Here is a 16297-nt window from a genome sequence, read left to right on the forward strand (position 1 = left end):
AACTGCAGGTGAAAACCCGCAGAGGATACCGCAATAGAAACCGCGATAAATCCGCAGTAAAAACCGCAGCGGTTTTGCACTGCAGATTTACCAAATCCGCTGCGGAAAATTCCGCAATGGAATCCGCAGCGTGGGCACAAGCCCTTAATGTAGGATTTTGTATTAGTCAACATTTTTGATCTGTTAGTGGCAGGCAGCCAATACTGACTTACATATAAAGAGGGAAGAGGACAGGAGAGAGAAGGGATGGCATACAGACTGACTATGAGACATCATAAACTCCAGAAGTATCAAATGACTGAATGATTGTAACTACTTTCTGAGAACAATTACAGAAGGAAATGTCATCGGTTGCATACATTTTGCTATCTATTGTCCAATTTATTTTCATTGTACAGAAAAATGGTAGCTTTTCTCCCATTAAATCTGTCAATAGATTTTAATATTCCATAACACCATTGTTATAATGAAAGGAAGAAAGTGACATAATTAACATTTTCTTATCCACTGTATCCATCTCTTCACTGAATTCAATGTTACAACAACTGATCTGATGCAAGATGTCCAACCGGCTGTGCAGTTTTTGCTACAACACTCAAATAGCTAAATCATGTGCATTACACCTGCAGTCCCCTCATAGCCTAATGGCTACATTGTTGTGATAGTGTTTACATTCTAATTTCTTAACAAGTTGAATGTGAGTGGACCATGGGAACACCAGAGAAAAGTAGAATCCAAAAGACAATGAATGCAGCGGTTGTGCACATGAGGGAGCATCACTCCATTCAAACAGGGGACCCCATTTTAGAAATCCATGGCAGTTCCAGATGTGGGATCTTGGCGATTCTTATCATTATAGGTGAACTTATCACCTATTCTGTGTGGAGATAGATTGTATTTATGGTTCAACTCCTTTAAGGACATATATGACAATGTAATTTGTAGCCAGTTAAAGGGTTTGTCCACTACTAGCAAGTGCCGACACAGCGGGAACGGCACCAGAACGGGAAGTGATTATAGGATTAATTATTTTATTGGGGCCAAACATTTAGTATAAGAAGGGGTTGTCCTACTAGTGGGCAACCCCTTTAACATTGCCATAGGTTTTTCTTATAGCGGTATAACTTACCCGGACTGATTTGAACAAAAATGAAACATTCATGATCCCTCGCTCGCACTGCCAACATCTTGACTTTTGCCCCTCATGTTCTAGGATGACTTACATGGGAAATAAAACGTAACTTACTTGTAATATAGACGCATACATAAAAACATTCAGGAAAAAAGCCAAGTGGATATAAAAAGCCAAACACACCACTGTTAAAATTGCCAGATTATTGTAAAGTAAAAAAACAAACAAATCACACTAAGGAGAATCTTAATCTTTATCCACTTTTTAAAGGAGACTATTTTATTTTATTTTTTAATTATGGGCCTAAAAACGAACTGGTCGGTAGTTACTATTTGCCTGTTCTATCCGATCCCCTGCTCAGAGCAGTCACTGACCGCTCCTGCTGCTTCAAGTTAATCGAGCAGCTCTTCTCTTCCGGGCTGCTCTGTCAACGAGGCATGACTGCCAGCGTCATGCTGATTGACAGTTGGCTTACCGCCTTTAGGAACTAGCTGTCAGTCAGCATGGCATCGTCAGTGACACCCTGTCAACAGAGCAGAGCGGTAGAAAAGCAGATGATCTCCAGCAGCAGTGATCTGTGACCATTGTGAACCGGCAGAGATTATCAGCCTGTTAGTTCTTAGGCTCATAGTAAAAAATGAATACGTCCAAGATAGTCTATTTGAAAGGGGTTAATCAATATGACAAAAAAATGATGGCAGTTGTGTACTGACAACTATGAATGTGCTTGGCTAATTCTGAACACAACCACATCGGTTATTTTTATTTCCCCCTTCAAAATGATCTCAATTTGTCAATGGATTTATACAGATTATGCATGATATTAAAGTTTAGCTGTTCTAAGATTTTCTTGACATTTTCTTAGGTGTATTTTTAAAGGAGCTGCAAGAATCTCTGGCAAGTACAGGCTGTGTACTGCATGTGACAACAATCTCCGGTATTCTTCATATATCTGGCCTGCAGGAAGGAATGGTAAGTTGGAAGTCTTTTCTTACCAAGAAAATCATTCAAGCCCGGCTATGTTTTGACAAAAACTACATCAAGTCTATCAACAGCAAGTGGGAAAACATGTCACGGCCCGAGGAAACCAAGGGTGAACATTTTATCCATAATTCCAAAAGGTATGTTTAGCCAACACTGCACATCACCAAGAGAACACCATACCCATAGTGATGCATGGTAGAGGTAGCATTATGCTTTGGGACTCTTTTTTGGCAGCTGGAACTAGGTCTTCAGTTAAGGTAGAGGAAATTATGAACAGTTCCAAATATTTGTCAATTTTGCATCAAAACTTTCAAGCTTCTACTAAAAAGGTGAAGACGAATTTCATCTTTCAGCACAACAACAACCCTAAGCATTCCTCCAAATTAACAAAAGAATCAAGGATCAAAGCTTTGGAAGAGCCCAAATTGAATCAAATTAAATATCTGTGGGTTGACCTAAAGAGGGCTGTACACAGGAGATGACTTCCCAATCTTACAGATTGTAGACTACTGCAAGGAAGAGTGGGCAAATATTACCAATTCTAGATGTGCCATGCTGATAGATTCTTACCCAAAAAGACTGAATAGTGTCATAAATGCAAAAAGTGAAAGTAAAAGTGGAAAAAATCCCGAAATTATTCCTTATTGTAATTTTTTCATGTGATAAAAACCTAGGCTATGTAGATTTTTTATGCCCAATATATATAATAAGCTTTTCCCAATAAATACATTTTATACTTATTTACAGGATAGGGGATAAATATATGATAGCTGAGGGTCCAACGTCCACTAATCAAGAGAATGGGAAATTCCCAAATCTCCTATGTGAATGGCATGTCCACGCATTTAAAATGCTCCAGTTACTGTCTATAGCACTTATGGAGATAGTCGACTCCTTCAGTACCATAGAGATTAAAGAGAGTGAAGGTCAGACATGGGCCCAACTGCTCCACTCACAATGGGGACATTTAAATCTCCTCGCCCGTCCTGTGATCATACATTTATCATCTATTCTGAGGAAAAGTGATACACTTATTTAGTGGCACAGTGGGACATTCCTTTAAGCCTTGTTCACACAATGCATATTTTTATGTAAAACCAGTGAAAGAAAAATAAAGTCTTCCCTTTATACGGTATGTCCTCTTTCTAGTAATGCACTGAGTTTTAGCTACCATATTTTTCGGACTAAAGACGCACCGGACCATAAGACGCACCCCAAATTTTGGGATGGAAAATAGCAGAAAAAAGATTTTTATAAGATGAGGGTCGGTCTTATTGTCCGAATTTAAGGTATCTTACCTGAGGGCCGGTGGTGGTAGAACGGGGTCACAGGAGACATGGTCCCGTCCTCAGAAAGCCGGCGGCGGCAGAAGTGAGGCAATGCTGCAGTCCCGGGGTATCCGAGCGGTGCGATGCTCTGGGTCCAGTGTCGGCAATGAGGCAGAGCATATGCCCATCCTCAGGATGCCGGCGGCAGAAATGTGACGATGCCGTGGCCCGGTGTCCAAGGTGAGCAGAGCCGAGTGCATCACTGGTTTCTCGGCCGCCATCTTCCTGAGGCCGCGCGTACGCAGATTGAGATCTCGGTGGCCCTCAGATTCATTTTCCTGAATCCGAGGGCCGCTGAATCTCAAGCCCACAGCCTCAGGAAAATGGAGCGTGAGAGGTCAGCAGAGATCTCAATCCGTGTATGGGCCACCTCTGGCGGCTCATGGCTTCAGGAAGATGGCCGCAGGCAAACCAACGATGCACTCCGCACCGCCGACACCAAGCCTCGGCATCGCCACACCTCTGCCGCCGCCGGTTCCCTGAGGAAGGGACGCTGCTACACCACTGCCGCAACCCCCTGGTAAGCCTGCGCTTGTACTATAAGACACCCCCCCATTTTCCTCCCAAATTCTTTTGGGAAAAAGTGCATCTTATAGTACGAAAATTACAGTTAATAATACAATATATATATATATATATATATATATATATATATATATATATATATATATATATATATATATATATATATATATATATAAGCTGCACAAATTGTAACTCATCCCAAGTATTAGCCATGTACAGTACAGACCAAAAGTTTGGACACGCCTTCTCATTTAAAGATTTTTCTGTATTTTCATGACTATGAAACTTGTACATTCACACTGAAGGCATCAAAACTATGAATTAACAAATGTGGAATTATATACTTAACAAAAAAGTGTGAAACAACTGAAAATATGTCTTATATTCTAGGTTTTTCAAAGTAGCCACCCTTTGCTTTGATGACTGCTTTGCACACTCTTGGCATTCTCTTAATGAGCTTCAAGAGGTAGTCACCGGAAATGGTCTTCCAACAGTCTTGAAGGAGTTCCCAGAGATGCTTAGCACTTGTTGGCCCTTTTGCCTTCACTCTGCGGTCCAGCTCACCCCAAACCATCCTGTTTGGGCTCAGGTCTGGCGTAGCACCTCATCACTCTCCTTTGTCAAATATCCATTACACAGCCTGGAGGTGTGTTTGGGGTCATTGTCCTGTTGAAAAATAAATGATGGTCCAACTAAACGCAAACCGGATGGAATAGCATGCCGCTGCAAGATGCTGTGGTAGCCATGCTGGTTCAGTATGCCTTCAATTTTGAATAAATCCCCAACAGTGTCACCAGCAAAGCACCCCCACACCATCACACCTCCTCCTCCATGCTTCACGGTGGGAACCAGGCATGTAGAGTCCATCCGTTCACCTTTTTCTGCGTCGCACAAAGACACAGTAGTTGGAACTAAAGATTTCAAATTTGGACACATCAGACCAAAGCACAGATTTCTACTGGTCTAATGTCCATTCCGTGTGTTCTTTAGCCCAAACAAGTCTCTTCTGCTTGTTGCCTGTCCTTAGCAGTGGTTTCATAGCAGCTATTTTACCATGAAGGAATGCTGCACAAAGTCTCCTCTTAACAGTTGTTATAGAGATGTGTCTGTTGCTAGAACTCTGTGTGGCATTGATCTTGTCTCTAATCTGAGCTGCTATTAACCTGCGATTTCTGATGCTGGTGACTCGGATAAACTTATCCTCAGAAGCAGAGGTGACTCTTGGTCTTCCTTTCCTGGGGCGGTCCTCGTGTGAGCCAGTTTCTTTGTAGCGCTTGATGGTTTTTGCAACTGCACTTGGGGACACTTTCAAAGTTTTCCCAATTTTTTGGACTGACTGACCTTCATTTCTTAAAGTAATGATGGACACTCATTTTTCTTTTCTTAGCTGCTTTTTTCTTGCCATAATACAAATTCTGACATATGAGAAAAACTCCGGCACACTACAACTGAAAAATCTCAAAGTTTATTTTTAACATACTCAAAGTTTGTTCAAGAAATAGGGTTTCCCCACTTAATTCAGGATACAGGGTTTCCAAAAATAGAAAAAAACGAATATGCTTCTTCAATACACCTTGTTTGGACATATACAATTTCCTTCTCAACGTTTCGGCTAAAAAGCCTTTTTCAAGAGATTAAATGTCCCTTTGCTGGTATGTGAAGCCGGGCACGGAAACCCACTTGGTTCAGAAGTCACACATAAGCACGGTGTCCAGTACGGAGGACCAGGGAACTGTGACCGGGTAAAAGGCACAGAAATCCCACTTATTAAACCTGACAGGGCACACCTGTGAAGTGAAAACCATTCCCGGTGACTACCTCTTGAAGCTCATCAAGAGAATGCCAAGAGTGTGCAAAGCAGTCATCAAAGCAAAAGGTGGCTACTTTGAAGAACCTACAATATAAGACATATTTTCAGTTGTTTCACACTTTTTTGTTAAGTACATAATTCCACATGTGTTAATTCATAGTTTTGATGCCTTCAGTGTGAATTTACAATTTTCATAGTCATGAAAATACAGAAAAATCTTTAAATGAGAAGGTGTGTCCAAACTTTTGGTCTGTACTGTATGTAACCCTTGAAGCTTCATACATGAACATTTCTGGGTTAAGCTTTTCTTTCAGACAGGGTCGAAGAGACCAAACGTTTTCATTGGCAACAGAGTGTGATTGAAATAGACTATGACGGCTAACCACTAGCACATGAGCATAATCGTGTAGTTTATCATCAAGTCCTTCTAATTTCGTGGATAAAAAATATGCACAGCCACATCCAAAATATATTTATTGTATTTCAGCTGTTTGGGTACAGAGTTGTTTGCTTAAGTCATTTTCACATGGAGTGCAATGAAATGAAAACGGTTTCATCTCTATAGAAAGACCTAGGAATGGGATCGTATATAAATGTTAGTGAACTAGCTTAACCCAAACAGCCCTCACTTAAGACAAATCCCATATTACACAACCAAGAAAAAAAGTATTCCAGATCCGCAAAATATAATATGTTTATATAGTGTGTTCCAAAAAAAGGCTTATTGGGATGCCTAGGTTCAGAAGAGTTTAAGGATGTTTACAGATATGTACTAAATATTTTATGTGATTACCAAGCAATAATGTGAACCATGCACAAGTTCTTACAATGAAATGTTGGGTGATACTTGAAATAATTGAGGTTACCCAGCCAACAACTGTGCTCATCACCCAAAATCAGCTTGTCCTTTAATCCTAACCATTGTTGAGGAATTCGACGAATAAAAGGCTTCATGTGCAACTCCTTCTGCAACAAATAAGACATCCTATTTGGGTGACTACCATCTAAACAGATGCTATAAAGGAAAGATCTGCTCAATCACGGAAGGTTTAACCATGACACAAAGTTAAAGAACCTCTAGGGAGTTACTATAGCACTTCTTATGGCACGTCACTAAAGGGCGATCTTTTGAATATAATATATGTATATTTATGTACATACACACACCCCCCCACACATACATACCTACACACATACATACACACACACACACACAGGTTCAAATGTATTTTAAGATATGTTCACACAGCCTTTTGAAGCAGATTTTGGAGCAGATTTTGGAGCAGATTTGGAGAAGTGACATGTCAGCACTTTGTTATGGATTGCTCTCAGAGTTTGCACTATACTTTAAGTCAAAGGTTTTTCTTAAATATAAAGATTAAATCTTGTGTGAAAAAAAATCTCTCAAAAACTATATATTAAAAAGTTGAAAAATAACAGGTATTTCTGAAGTGGATTTCTTAAAAAAAAAAAAAGTTTGCTTTTTTCCTACCTTAAAAAACCATTGCGACCTAAGATAAAAACAAAATATACCATATCGTAAGTAAATTAATACATAGTAATAGTAGATGGAAATAACATAGGGGACTTAGTTAACACTATTTTGATTAAAAAAAAATCAAAATTAAAAAAAAAATCAAAATAAAAAATCAGTGACTTATGATTTATTCACATTGCGGGGCTGGGATTCACAGGCAGGGCGGCCACGCAGGCGCAGTCAGCTGGACTGCGTATGAGGACAGACGGGCAGCGCTCACTGCGCCTGCACCAGGCAGGGGATAAGAGCGCAGGAACCGGCTATTTCCAAAACAGCGCTGAGGAGGAGGCGCCAAGAAGATGTGAGTGACAGCTGTGTGCTGTCTGAAGCAGGGGGGAAACGCCGGCCTACTTGACTGAGGACCAGGTACTTCAGACAAATTATAAAACTGATTATTTCTCAAGCTACAGCAGCCAGAACTAAAAGAGCCACCTTGTCAGAATGCAGCACAAGGTGGCTCTTTTAGTTTGAAACGACTGGGGGCGGGGGGGGGGGGGGTGACAGGTTCCCTTTAAATAGATCATCTACAAATTCCAGAGATTTTGCACAGAAATTCACAATGATGCAGGTTTCAAAATCCAAAGCCTGACAATTATGTTTGCACATTTTCACTCTCTTGCAATGCAAAGGCAAATCTACATCAAAATCCACAAGTAAGACATGCTAATTTTTTCAGAAGACAAATCTGTTGTGTGTGCAGGCTCCCTGAGGTGGACAAGTGCTGGACAGCATACTTCTCCACAGCAGTGTACCCAGCAATCATCATTTCTAAATTTAGTTACGCCACTGATGTTGATGTTACACTACACCTGCACCTATGAATCGATGTACCCCAAATATTGGACCTGCTTTATGAAAGTTGCAGCATAGCAAGGTTATGCAAATTAAAGTAGTTCCCTGTAACGTTGACATGATCAATTCATAATACACTATTGGTTCTTATACTTGACTATTGTCAGTGATTAACTAGAAAACTGGCTTTTATTTCATCTGGACAAAGATTACCATCAGATCAAGAAGGTAGAAATTTGTCAAGTTAATAAAAAAAAAAAAGCACTAAAGTTTTCCTTAAAATCTGCAGTGTATTCTCAGCTTTTGTCCTGCTCTACGATCTAAATATTGCCAAACTCTCTATGGGCTTGTCTGCGGAGAGTGATTTATTGGCACCTATCACTGGATAAGTTAGGGAAAACTACATACAAGCACTTCAGTAATCCAATTATATAAGTGACACATAACATCCATCAGAGCTACACTTTTTTGTTTTTTACAGACCCTCTTGCAGCTTATTTCTTTTTAAGTAGTGCAGATTGGTTTCTTTTTTTCTCCAAAACTAAAAGGTAAAGCTATACTATATATATATATTTAATTTGACACAGTTCCAGAGATATGGGTCTTTTTATTTAGTGTGCCCATTATGCTCATTTTTATAGTCTTTACAAGGGGGCATTGCTTACAGTGCATATGGGGAGTGCTAAATACAAATTTCCAAACTTCTGGAACCATATGGTGGATTTAAAACAAAGAAAAAAAAAAACAAAGACAGGCAAACAAATAAAATATTAGTCATTAGAGTAGCAGGAATAATACAAGAGAAAAAAATGGCCACTTTTGACTTGGTGATGGATCCATTTAGGCATTTGAAGATGTTGAATATCTTTGGTCAGTTTGAATTGACAGCTTAGGATTAGCTATGTCTTACTTCTCCAAGAAGTAATTCAAGATTGACTTATCAGGCTGCATCCCGTTCTATGCATGAATTTGAGGGGTGCAGCCTGCAGATGATAGCAGAGTACAGCCCACGGGCCATATCCGGCTCTTTGGTAGTTCCAGTCTGGCCTGCAGACCGAAACAGCCAAGGAGCTGAAAACAGTGACCCACAGGCCGCACCATGCCGCCTTCTGCCACCCGTCGGCTGTCACCACTATCAGCATCATCAAGATGCGAATAACGGTGATAAAAATTATTGGAGGACAAAACCGCTGGGTCCTTCTTTCACCCATCAGTGTGTGAGACGGCAGACGTGATGGCGTCACTTCATCATGCTGCTGCTGAGACTCTAGGAGCGGGACACAGGAGCAGAGTACCGGAGAAATGGGAGCGAGGTGAGTATATGTTTTACTTAATTTGTGCAAGGGATGTTTACATGTATATAGGAGGCTATGTGGTGGCTTATTCTGAATATTGGAGGCATAGTGAGGGCTCATACTGTATATAGGAGGGTTATGTGGGGGTCACATCCTGTATATAGGAGGCTGTACCTGCTGACAGATTCTCTAACGATATACAATCACTTATCAAAACTGTCTAAAAGACAAACTGTCTCTTTTGCTCTTAGCAACTAGAGCACAATTTACATTTCTGAAACAGTTTTGGCAAAATTAAAGTTGAGGTTCGATTGGCTGCTATGAGCCACAAAGACAGTTTTTCTTTTATAGAGGTTTTATAAAAGGTTTTTAAAGTTTTAAGTTGATGACAGGGGTGCATGGATGGATCACCCTCGGTGTCCCTGGCAGGAAAGGTTATAGTAAGAATTATTTGATGAAAAAACAAACTAAATACACAAATCACTATCGCTGCAGTGATTCTGGCCAGACCTGATACACTGATGTCTTGTCCATCATTCACAGAACCACTGCCACTAATCACTGGCCGCAAAGGTTCACATGCCAGTGTACATGGATGTGAAGTCTGGGACAATGGGGACCACTGGAAGGGTACCATTCTATTAGCTCAGTTTTGACAAATCCTGCACAACCCCTTTAAAAAATGTGCGAGCAGTATGCGTTATCAAACATTATACATGAAAAAATAGAACTGTTTGTCAGATGTTTCCTTCCTCAGGGAATTAACTCAAACTTTGACTTCCTGTCCGAGCATATGGAAATAAATAATACTTGTCAATAGCAGCCGTGCACAACAGACTGTGAGGAAGAGACAGGCTAAAGCGCAGAACAGCGCTCTAAAAGTTACTATAAGATTGGAAATTATGTTACTGATTTTGCTTATTTATATAGCGCCATCATATTTCACAGCACTTTAGAACAAATTTATGAAAGCGATTTATACACAGAAAATGTCAGCGATGTAATATAGGGAAATGAATCATTCAATAAGCCGAGGAAGAGAGCTGCTTTCTGGGTCTCTTTCTCTAGAGAAACTAGTCTGGCCATGATTCCTGGGCTGACCATTGATGTCCATTGGCCCCAAATAAAGCTTCAGTTCCCGTTATAATACTACAGTAAAACTGAACACTTTGCCTTCAAGTGATTGCTGGAAGTCACGTTAGCTAGGGACGGAGACTGGCAAGGTAATGCCAGGAAGAGCCCACCATAAAATAGGATGCTAATCTAATTAATAATGGGGGAAAGCGTAAGAATAGTTCAATTCGCTATTGGGTGGGGTTTATTTCTAGGTTGAAGTAAAACCTAACAGGATTTAAAACAAAAACAAAACAAAGGATTTCATTACTTCTTTAGCAGCACACATCAAATCTCTCTGCCGGTATTTGGGTCTGAACAGATCTTTGCTCTTGTAGATCAGTTGCATCATATAAAATCGACCTTTCCCTGGGGCAGCACCTTACATTTGAGAGGCCAGTTGGGCATCACTGCTCTCATATGACACAATATGACCATGTAATGATCAGAAAAGATATTCTGTTAACTTACAGGTTATTCATGAAAAGTTGCCAAAGGAATAACATTTATGGCCATTTTATCCCTTGCAACCTACACTTTGGCCAGTTATCTCTCTCTGATTTCCATTTGTCTCTGAGCTATGGGGTAAAGACTACAGTAATTTGAAAAAGTGTGGAAAAATGCTGCATAGTAAGAATACTTTCAAAATTATAAATAGTTTATTTTAATTAAACTGCTAATTACTTATGCTAGTTATGGAATATCAAACCACTACCATGTTTCGGTTTCTTTTCTCTTTCACACCTATACTACTCTATTTTTCCCTACCTCCTGTAATCCCCCCACCTAGTAAGGAATAAGTCATTTCACCCTCCATCCTCCCCAGCCATGGGTTACTTCAATATCCCCATTGACACTTCCACCTCAGCTGCCTCTAAACTTTTATCGCTTACTGCCTCCTTTGGCCTCACTTAATGGTCTTCTGGGGCCACTCACAAAGATGGTCACACACTAGACTTTATCTTTACCTGATTCTGTTCCTTTACCAATCTCACTAACTCGCCCCCCTGTCTGACCACAACCTACTGACATTCTCTTACCTCTCCTCGTGCGCAAACCCCACTCCACAAACTCACTCACCCTCGCAGAAATCTCAAATACCTCAATTTACAATCACTCTCTGAGTCCCTTCTCCCTTTAAGGCTACTTTCACACTTGCGTCGGTATGGGTCTGTCGCTAAGCGTCGGTGCAAAGTACCGACGCACGTTGTGAAAATTTGGCACGACGTGGGCAGCGAATGCAATTTTTCAACACATCCGCTGCCCATTCTAAAGTCCGGGGAGGAGGGGGCGGAGTTCCGGCCGCGCATGCGCGGTAAGAAAAGGCGGATCCGACGTACAAGAAAACGTTACATTGAACATTTTTTCGTGACGACGGTCCGCCAAAACACGACGGATCTAGTGCACGATGGACGCGACGTATGGCCATACGTCGCGATCCGTCAGCAATACAAGTCTATGGGCAAAAAACGCATCCTGTGGGCACATTTGCAGGATCTGTTTTTTCCCAAAACGACGCATTGCGACGAACGTCACAAGACGCAAGTGTGAAAGTATCCTTACATGACACAGATGCTGCTGTCACTTTTTATAACACCACAATAACAGCTACACTCGATTGGGCCGCTCCCCCTCACGCATAGCAAAACTCGTACAATCAACAGACAGCCCTGCCTGACCAGCCTTACCAAAAAACTGAGACGGGCTTCCAGGGTCGCTGAGCGGAGATGGAAGAGATCTGACGAGCACTTCAGCGCATACAAGCAGTCCCTCGCCAGCTTTAAGTCTACGCTCACTGCCGCAAAAAAAACTTAATTCTCATCTCTCATATCCTCCCTGTCTCACAACCCTAAACAGCTTTTCAACACTTTCAATTCTTTACTACGTCCCCCAGCACCTCCTGCCTCATTTCTGCTGAAGACTTTGCCTCTTTCTTTAAACAGAAGATTGATACAATCTGAGAAAGCTTTGGCCCACAGCGCCCAAAGCCCCTCTTAGCTGCTCAACCCTGTTCCTCCAAAACCAGCTTCTCCACCATGACAGAAGATCAGCTCTCCATCCTCCTGTCTAGATCACATCTCACCACTTGCACGCTTGATCCGCTCCCGTCCCACCTCATCCCTAACCTCACCACAGTCTTCATCCCAACCCTAACACAACTCTTCAACCTCTCACTCACAACTGGTGTCTTCCCCTCATCCTTCAAACATGCCAAGATCACACCCATCATCAAAAAGCCCTCCCTCGACCCATCCTCTGTGTCTAGCCCAATATCTTTTCTCCATTATGCCTCTAAACTACTGGAACAGCATGTCCATCTTGAACTGTCCTCCCACCTCTCCTCCTGCTTCCTCTTTGACTGGTTACAATCTGGCTTCTGACCCCATCACTCAACTGAAACTGCCCTAACTAAAGTCACTAATGACCTACTAACCGCCATGAGCAAGAGACACTACTCTGTCCTCTCTCCTGGACCTGTCTCCTGCCTTTGACACTGTGGACCATTCCCTCTTGCTACAGATTCTATCATCTCTTGGCATCACAGATTTGGCCCTATCCTGGATCTCGTCATATCTAACAGACCGAACTTTCAGTGTCTCCCTCTCCCACACCACCTCCTCACCTCACCCCTTGTCTGTCGGTGTCCCTCAAGGCTCAGTTCTGGGACCCCTACTCTTCTCCATATACACCTTCGGCCTGGGACAGCTCATAGAATCCCACGGTTTGCAGTATCATCTCTACACCGATGACACGCAGATCTACCTATCCGGACCTGACCTCACCTCCTTACTCACCAAAATCCCACACTGTGTCTGCTATCCTGGCCTTCTTTTCTGCTCACTTTCTAAAACTGAACATGGACAAAACAGAATTCATCATCTTTCCCCCATCTCACTCTACCCCTCCACAAGACCTATCCATCAATGTCAATGGCGCTCACTTTCCCCAGTCCCACATGCTCAGTGCCTCGGGGTGATCCTCGACTCTGCCCTCTCTTTCAAGCCACATATCAAAGCCCTTGCCTCCTCCTGCCATCTCAAACTAAAAAATATTTTCCGGATCCGCGCATTCCTCGACAACGAAACCACAAAAACACTAGTGCACACCCTTATCTCCCACCTTGACTACTGCAACATCCTACTCTCTGGCCTCCCCTCTACCAATCTTGCACCACTCCAATCTATCTTAAACTCTGCTGCCCGACCAATCCACCTGTCTACCCGCTATTCCCCAGCCCCTCCTCTATGCCAAGCCCTTCAATGGCTTCCTATTGTCCAGAGAATCCAGTTCAAAACCCTTACTGTGACATACAAAGCCATCCACAACCAGTTTCCTCCATACAACTGCGACATGGTCTCCCGGTACTTACCTACATGCAACCTTAGATCCTCACAAGATCTCCTTCTCTACTCCCCTCATCTCTTGTTCCCACATCCAAGACCTCCCGTGCTTCCCCCATACTCTGGAACTCTCTACCCCAACACATCAGACTCTCGCCTACCATAGAAACCTTCAATAAAAACCTGACGACTCACCTCTTCTGACAAGCCTACAAGCCTGCAGTGATCCTCAACCTACTGAACCCCTGCACGACCAGCTCTACCCTCTCCTAGTGTATCCTCACCCATCCCCTGCAGACTGAGCCCTCTTGAGCAGGGTCCTCCAACCTTCTGTACCTGTTAGTGCCTTGTTTTTCCCTCATGTTTATTGTAATTGTTTATATTTGCCCCCTTTTCACATGTAAAGTGCCATGGAATAAATTGCGCTATAAAAATGAATAATAATAATACTTGATAATAGATATGTGTTGATGGATTTGCACTTAAAAGAAAAGTTTGCCCATATTTGCAAACTTTGGGGGAGAGGGCATTGATTTTACTAACAGATTCCATTTATTGACTGTTCAAACCTACATATGAAAATGATAATCATTATCACCTCTTTGGTATAATTAGTTACTCATACATCTAACTATAATCCTACAAAACCTCTGACATTGTGCAATTATACCTAGAAGAATTGATGTTGTTATGAAGACACTAGGGGATGAAACCAAATACTTATATGTATCTTGTTAATTCACTTTGCATTTTGTAATTGATAAAAATAAACTTTGAAACTTTTTGTTCTTGAAAGCATTCTTACTTTGCAGCAATTCTTGCCAAAAGCTTTTGCACAGTACAGTAGTTACTTTGAGTCCTTACAGCAGCATTGAGCATTGTAGCTGTGAATTCAGCACTGTAGTTAGACTAAACACTTGAAAGCAGCAATACTGAAACATTAGCATTATTATTTGTGTTTCTGTGCTTTTCTCACTTCGACTCCTCCCTCCTCCTCCTCTCCCACCCCTCTCCAAAGACTTTAATAAGTAGCTGTAATCTGTACCCTCAGTGATCTGGCAGCTCTTCTGGTCTTAAGCAAGATACATTTTAACTGTTTTTTTTTTTTTTTTACAGTGAATGTCGAATTCTGGAAAAAGGAGAAGTGGTTCCTGATTTACGCACAGCTGATTTATGCAAAGCGTTTTGAAATGAAAGACACCATTTAAATGTACCAAAAGCTTTTGGGCCCCTGGAAGTAACCTTGATCACACAGAGTCAAATTGTGATTGCAGTTTTTGGCAAAATTTTCAAAAAGACCATGTATTCTTTTGCCTTAGGTAAAAATATGGTATTGTTTTTCCTTGAACATGAACCACATAAACCAGGCATAAGTGATGTCTTCAAAGGCAGATACAGTAATAAGGACTCCCATATAAGAACAGCTTACTTTCATATAACAAACCATGAAGGATTGTGAGCTGCTATTGAGGCCGTAGTGGGAACATGTGCAGCTGCACATTATGTATGTAGGCCTTCTAGTCCTACAACTACTACGCCGTAGCAATTTGCGGTATGTAGACATTTGCCATTTTCCTCTTCCACATTAGATATGGATTTTTTTTATTATATACCCCCTCCCAGTGTGTAAATTTATAGTATAAAGGCGGCATGTCTTCAAGAGGTCTGTACTCCAAATTCTCCATAATATGTCGGGTGCTGAAGTATAAACTACCAACATATACAGACTAGAGAATGTGTTCTGACAAGAACGTGCGAGGTGACGGCTCACCAAGCAGAACAGACTGTATATCTATCTCCGTAAACACGCTTATCGAGACTCAAATAATCGCTTCTTTTTACGCTGCAAGTAACAGTGGAAGTAAAGCATGCTGGTATGTGGAAAATGCTGGTTTGGTTCAAGGCTGAAGCGCTTGTCATGTATGAGGATAGCCTGTTTTATGTTCCAGGAAAGGCAAACTGTTTGAATAAAAGTGAACAGATAAGATGAGATTAGGTTAAGCGATGAACAATTCATTATGTAGACGACGTTCTAAGACCCGACATCCGCTACAAGCCAAGTTATGATGAAATCTAAATATCACAGGGCAGAGCGGCAAGCGCTTTTATAAATACACATCAAAAACTAGGTTCTTTGGCAGACTCAGAGCCCCAGGGGTTGATTATTTGATTATTTTATACTAGGCTGTCTGAAGTACAAGATTACATTTACGTATTATATAAATCTATACATGATGAACATCACATTTTCATGCTTTTGCGCATAAACAAATCATTTTATATAAAAATCATTGCAAATGACTGATATATAGATGATCAATTCTTAGGATACCTACTTCTGTGGTGGTGGTGCCATTGTAAACAGTGTATGGAGCCGAAATAGCACAGCTCCTTACACCGTGTAGTGGCCGTTTCTTGGTATTGCAGCTCAATTATTCAA

General features: G+C 41.5%; 1 protein-coding gene and 1 long non-coding RNA gene across 5 annotated transcripts in view; one reads left to right on the top strand and one right to left on the bottom strand.

Annotated features, from left to right (window-relative positions):
* Positions 1-16297, bottom strand: part of MCPH1 (microcephalin 1) — a 435753-nt gene that overhangs the window by 138630 nt on the left and 280826 nt on the right. Inside the window, exon 13 of one of the 4 annotated variants that reach the window (XM_077290055.1) lies at positions 7272-7290. The exons of the other annotated variants lie outside the window; for them this stretch is intronic. Within the exon in view, the coding sequence (XP_077146170.1) occupies positions 7273-7290 (18 nt within the window). The 3' untranslated portion in view covers position 7272. The remainder of the gene's footprint in view (positions 1-7271; positions 7291-16297) is intronic. 4 annotated transcript variants of the gene reach the window in all.
* On the top strand, positions 1617-15885 carry LOC143807938 (uncharacterized). The gene is made up of 3 exons (XR_013221835.1): positions 1617-1743; positions 1998-2253; positions 14974-15885. It is a non-coding gene; the product is annotated as an uncharacterized LOC143807938 (long non-coding RNA).

This window comes from Ranitomeya variabilis, chromosome 2 (assembly GCF_051348905.1).
Source record: "Ranitomeya variabilis isolate aRanVar5 chromosome 2, aRanVar5.hap1, whole genome shotgun sequence".
Taxonomy (NCBI): domain Eukaryota; kingdom Metazoa; phylum Chordata; class Amphibia; order Anura; family Dendrobatidae; genus Ranitomeya; species Ranitomeya variabilis.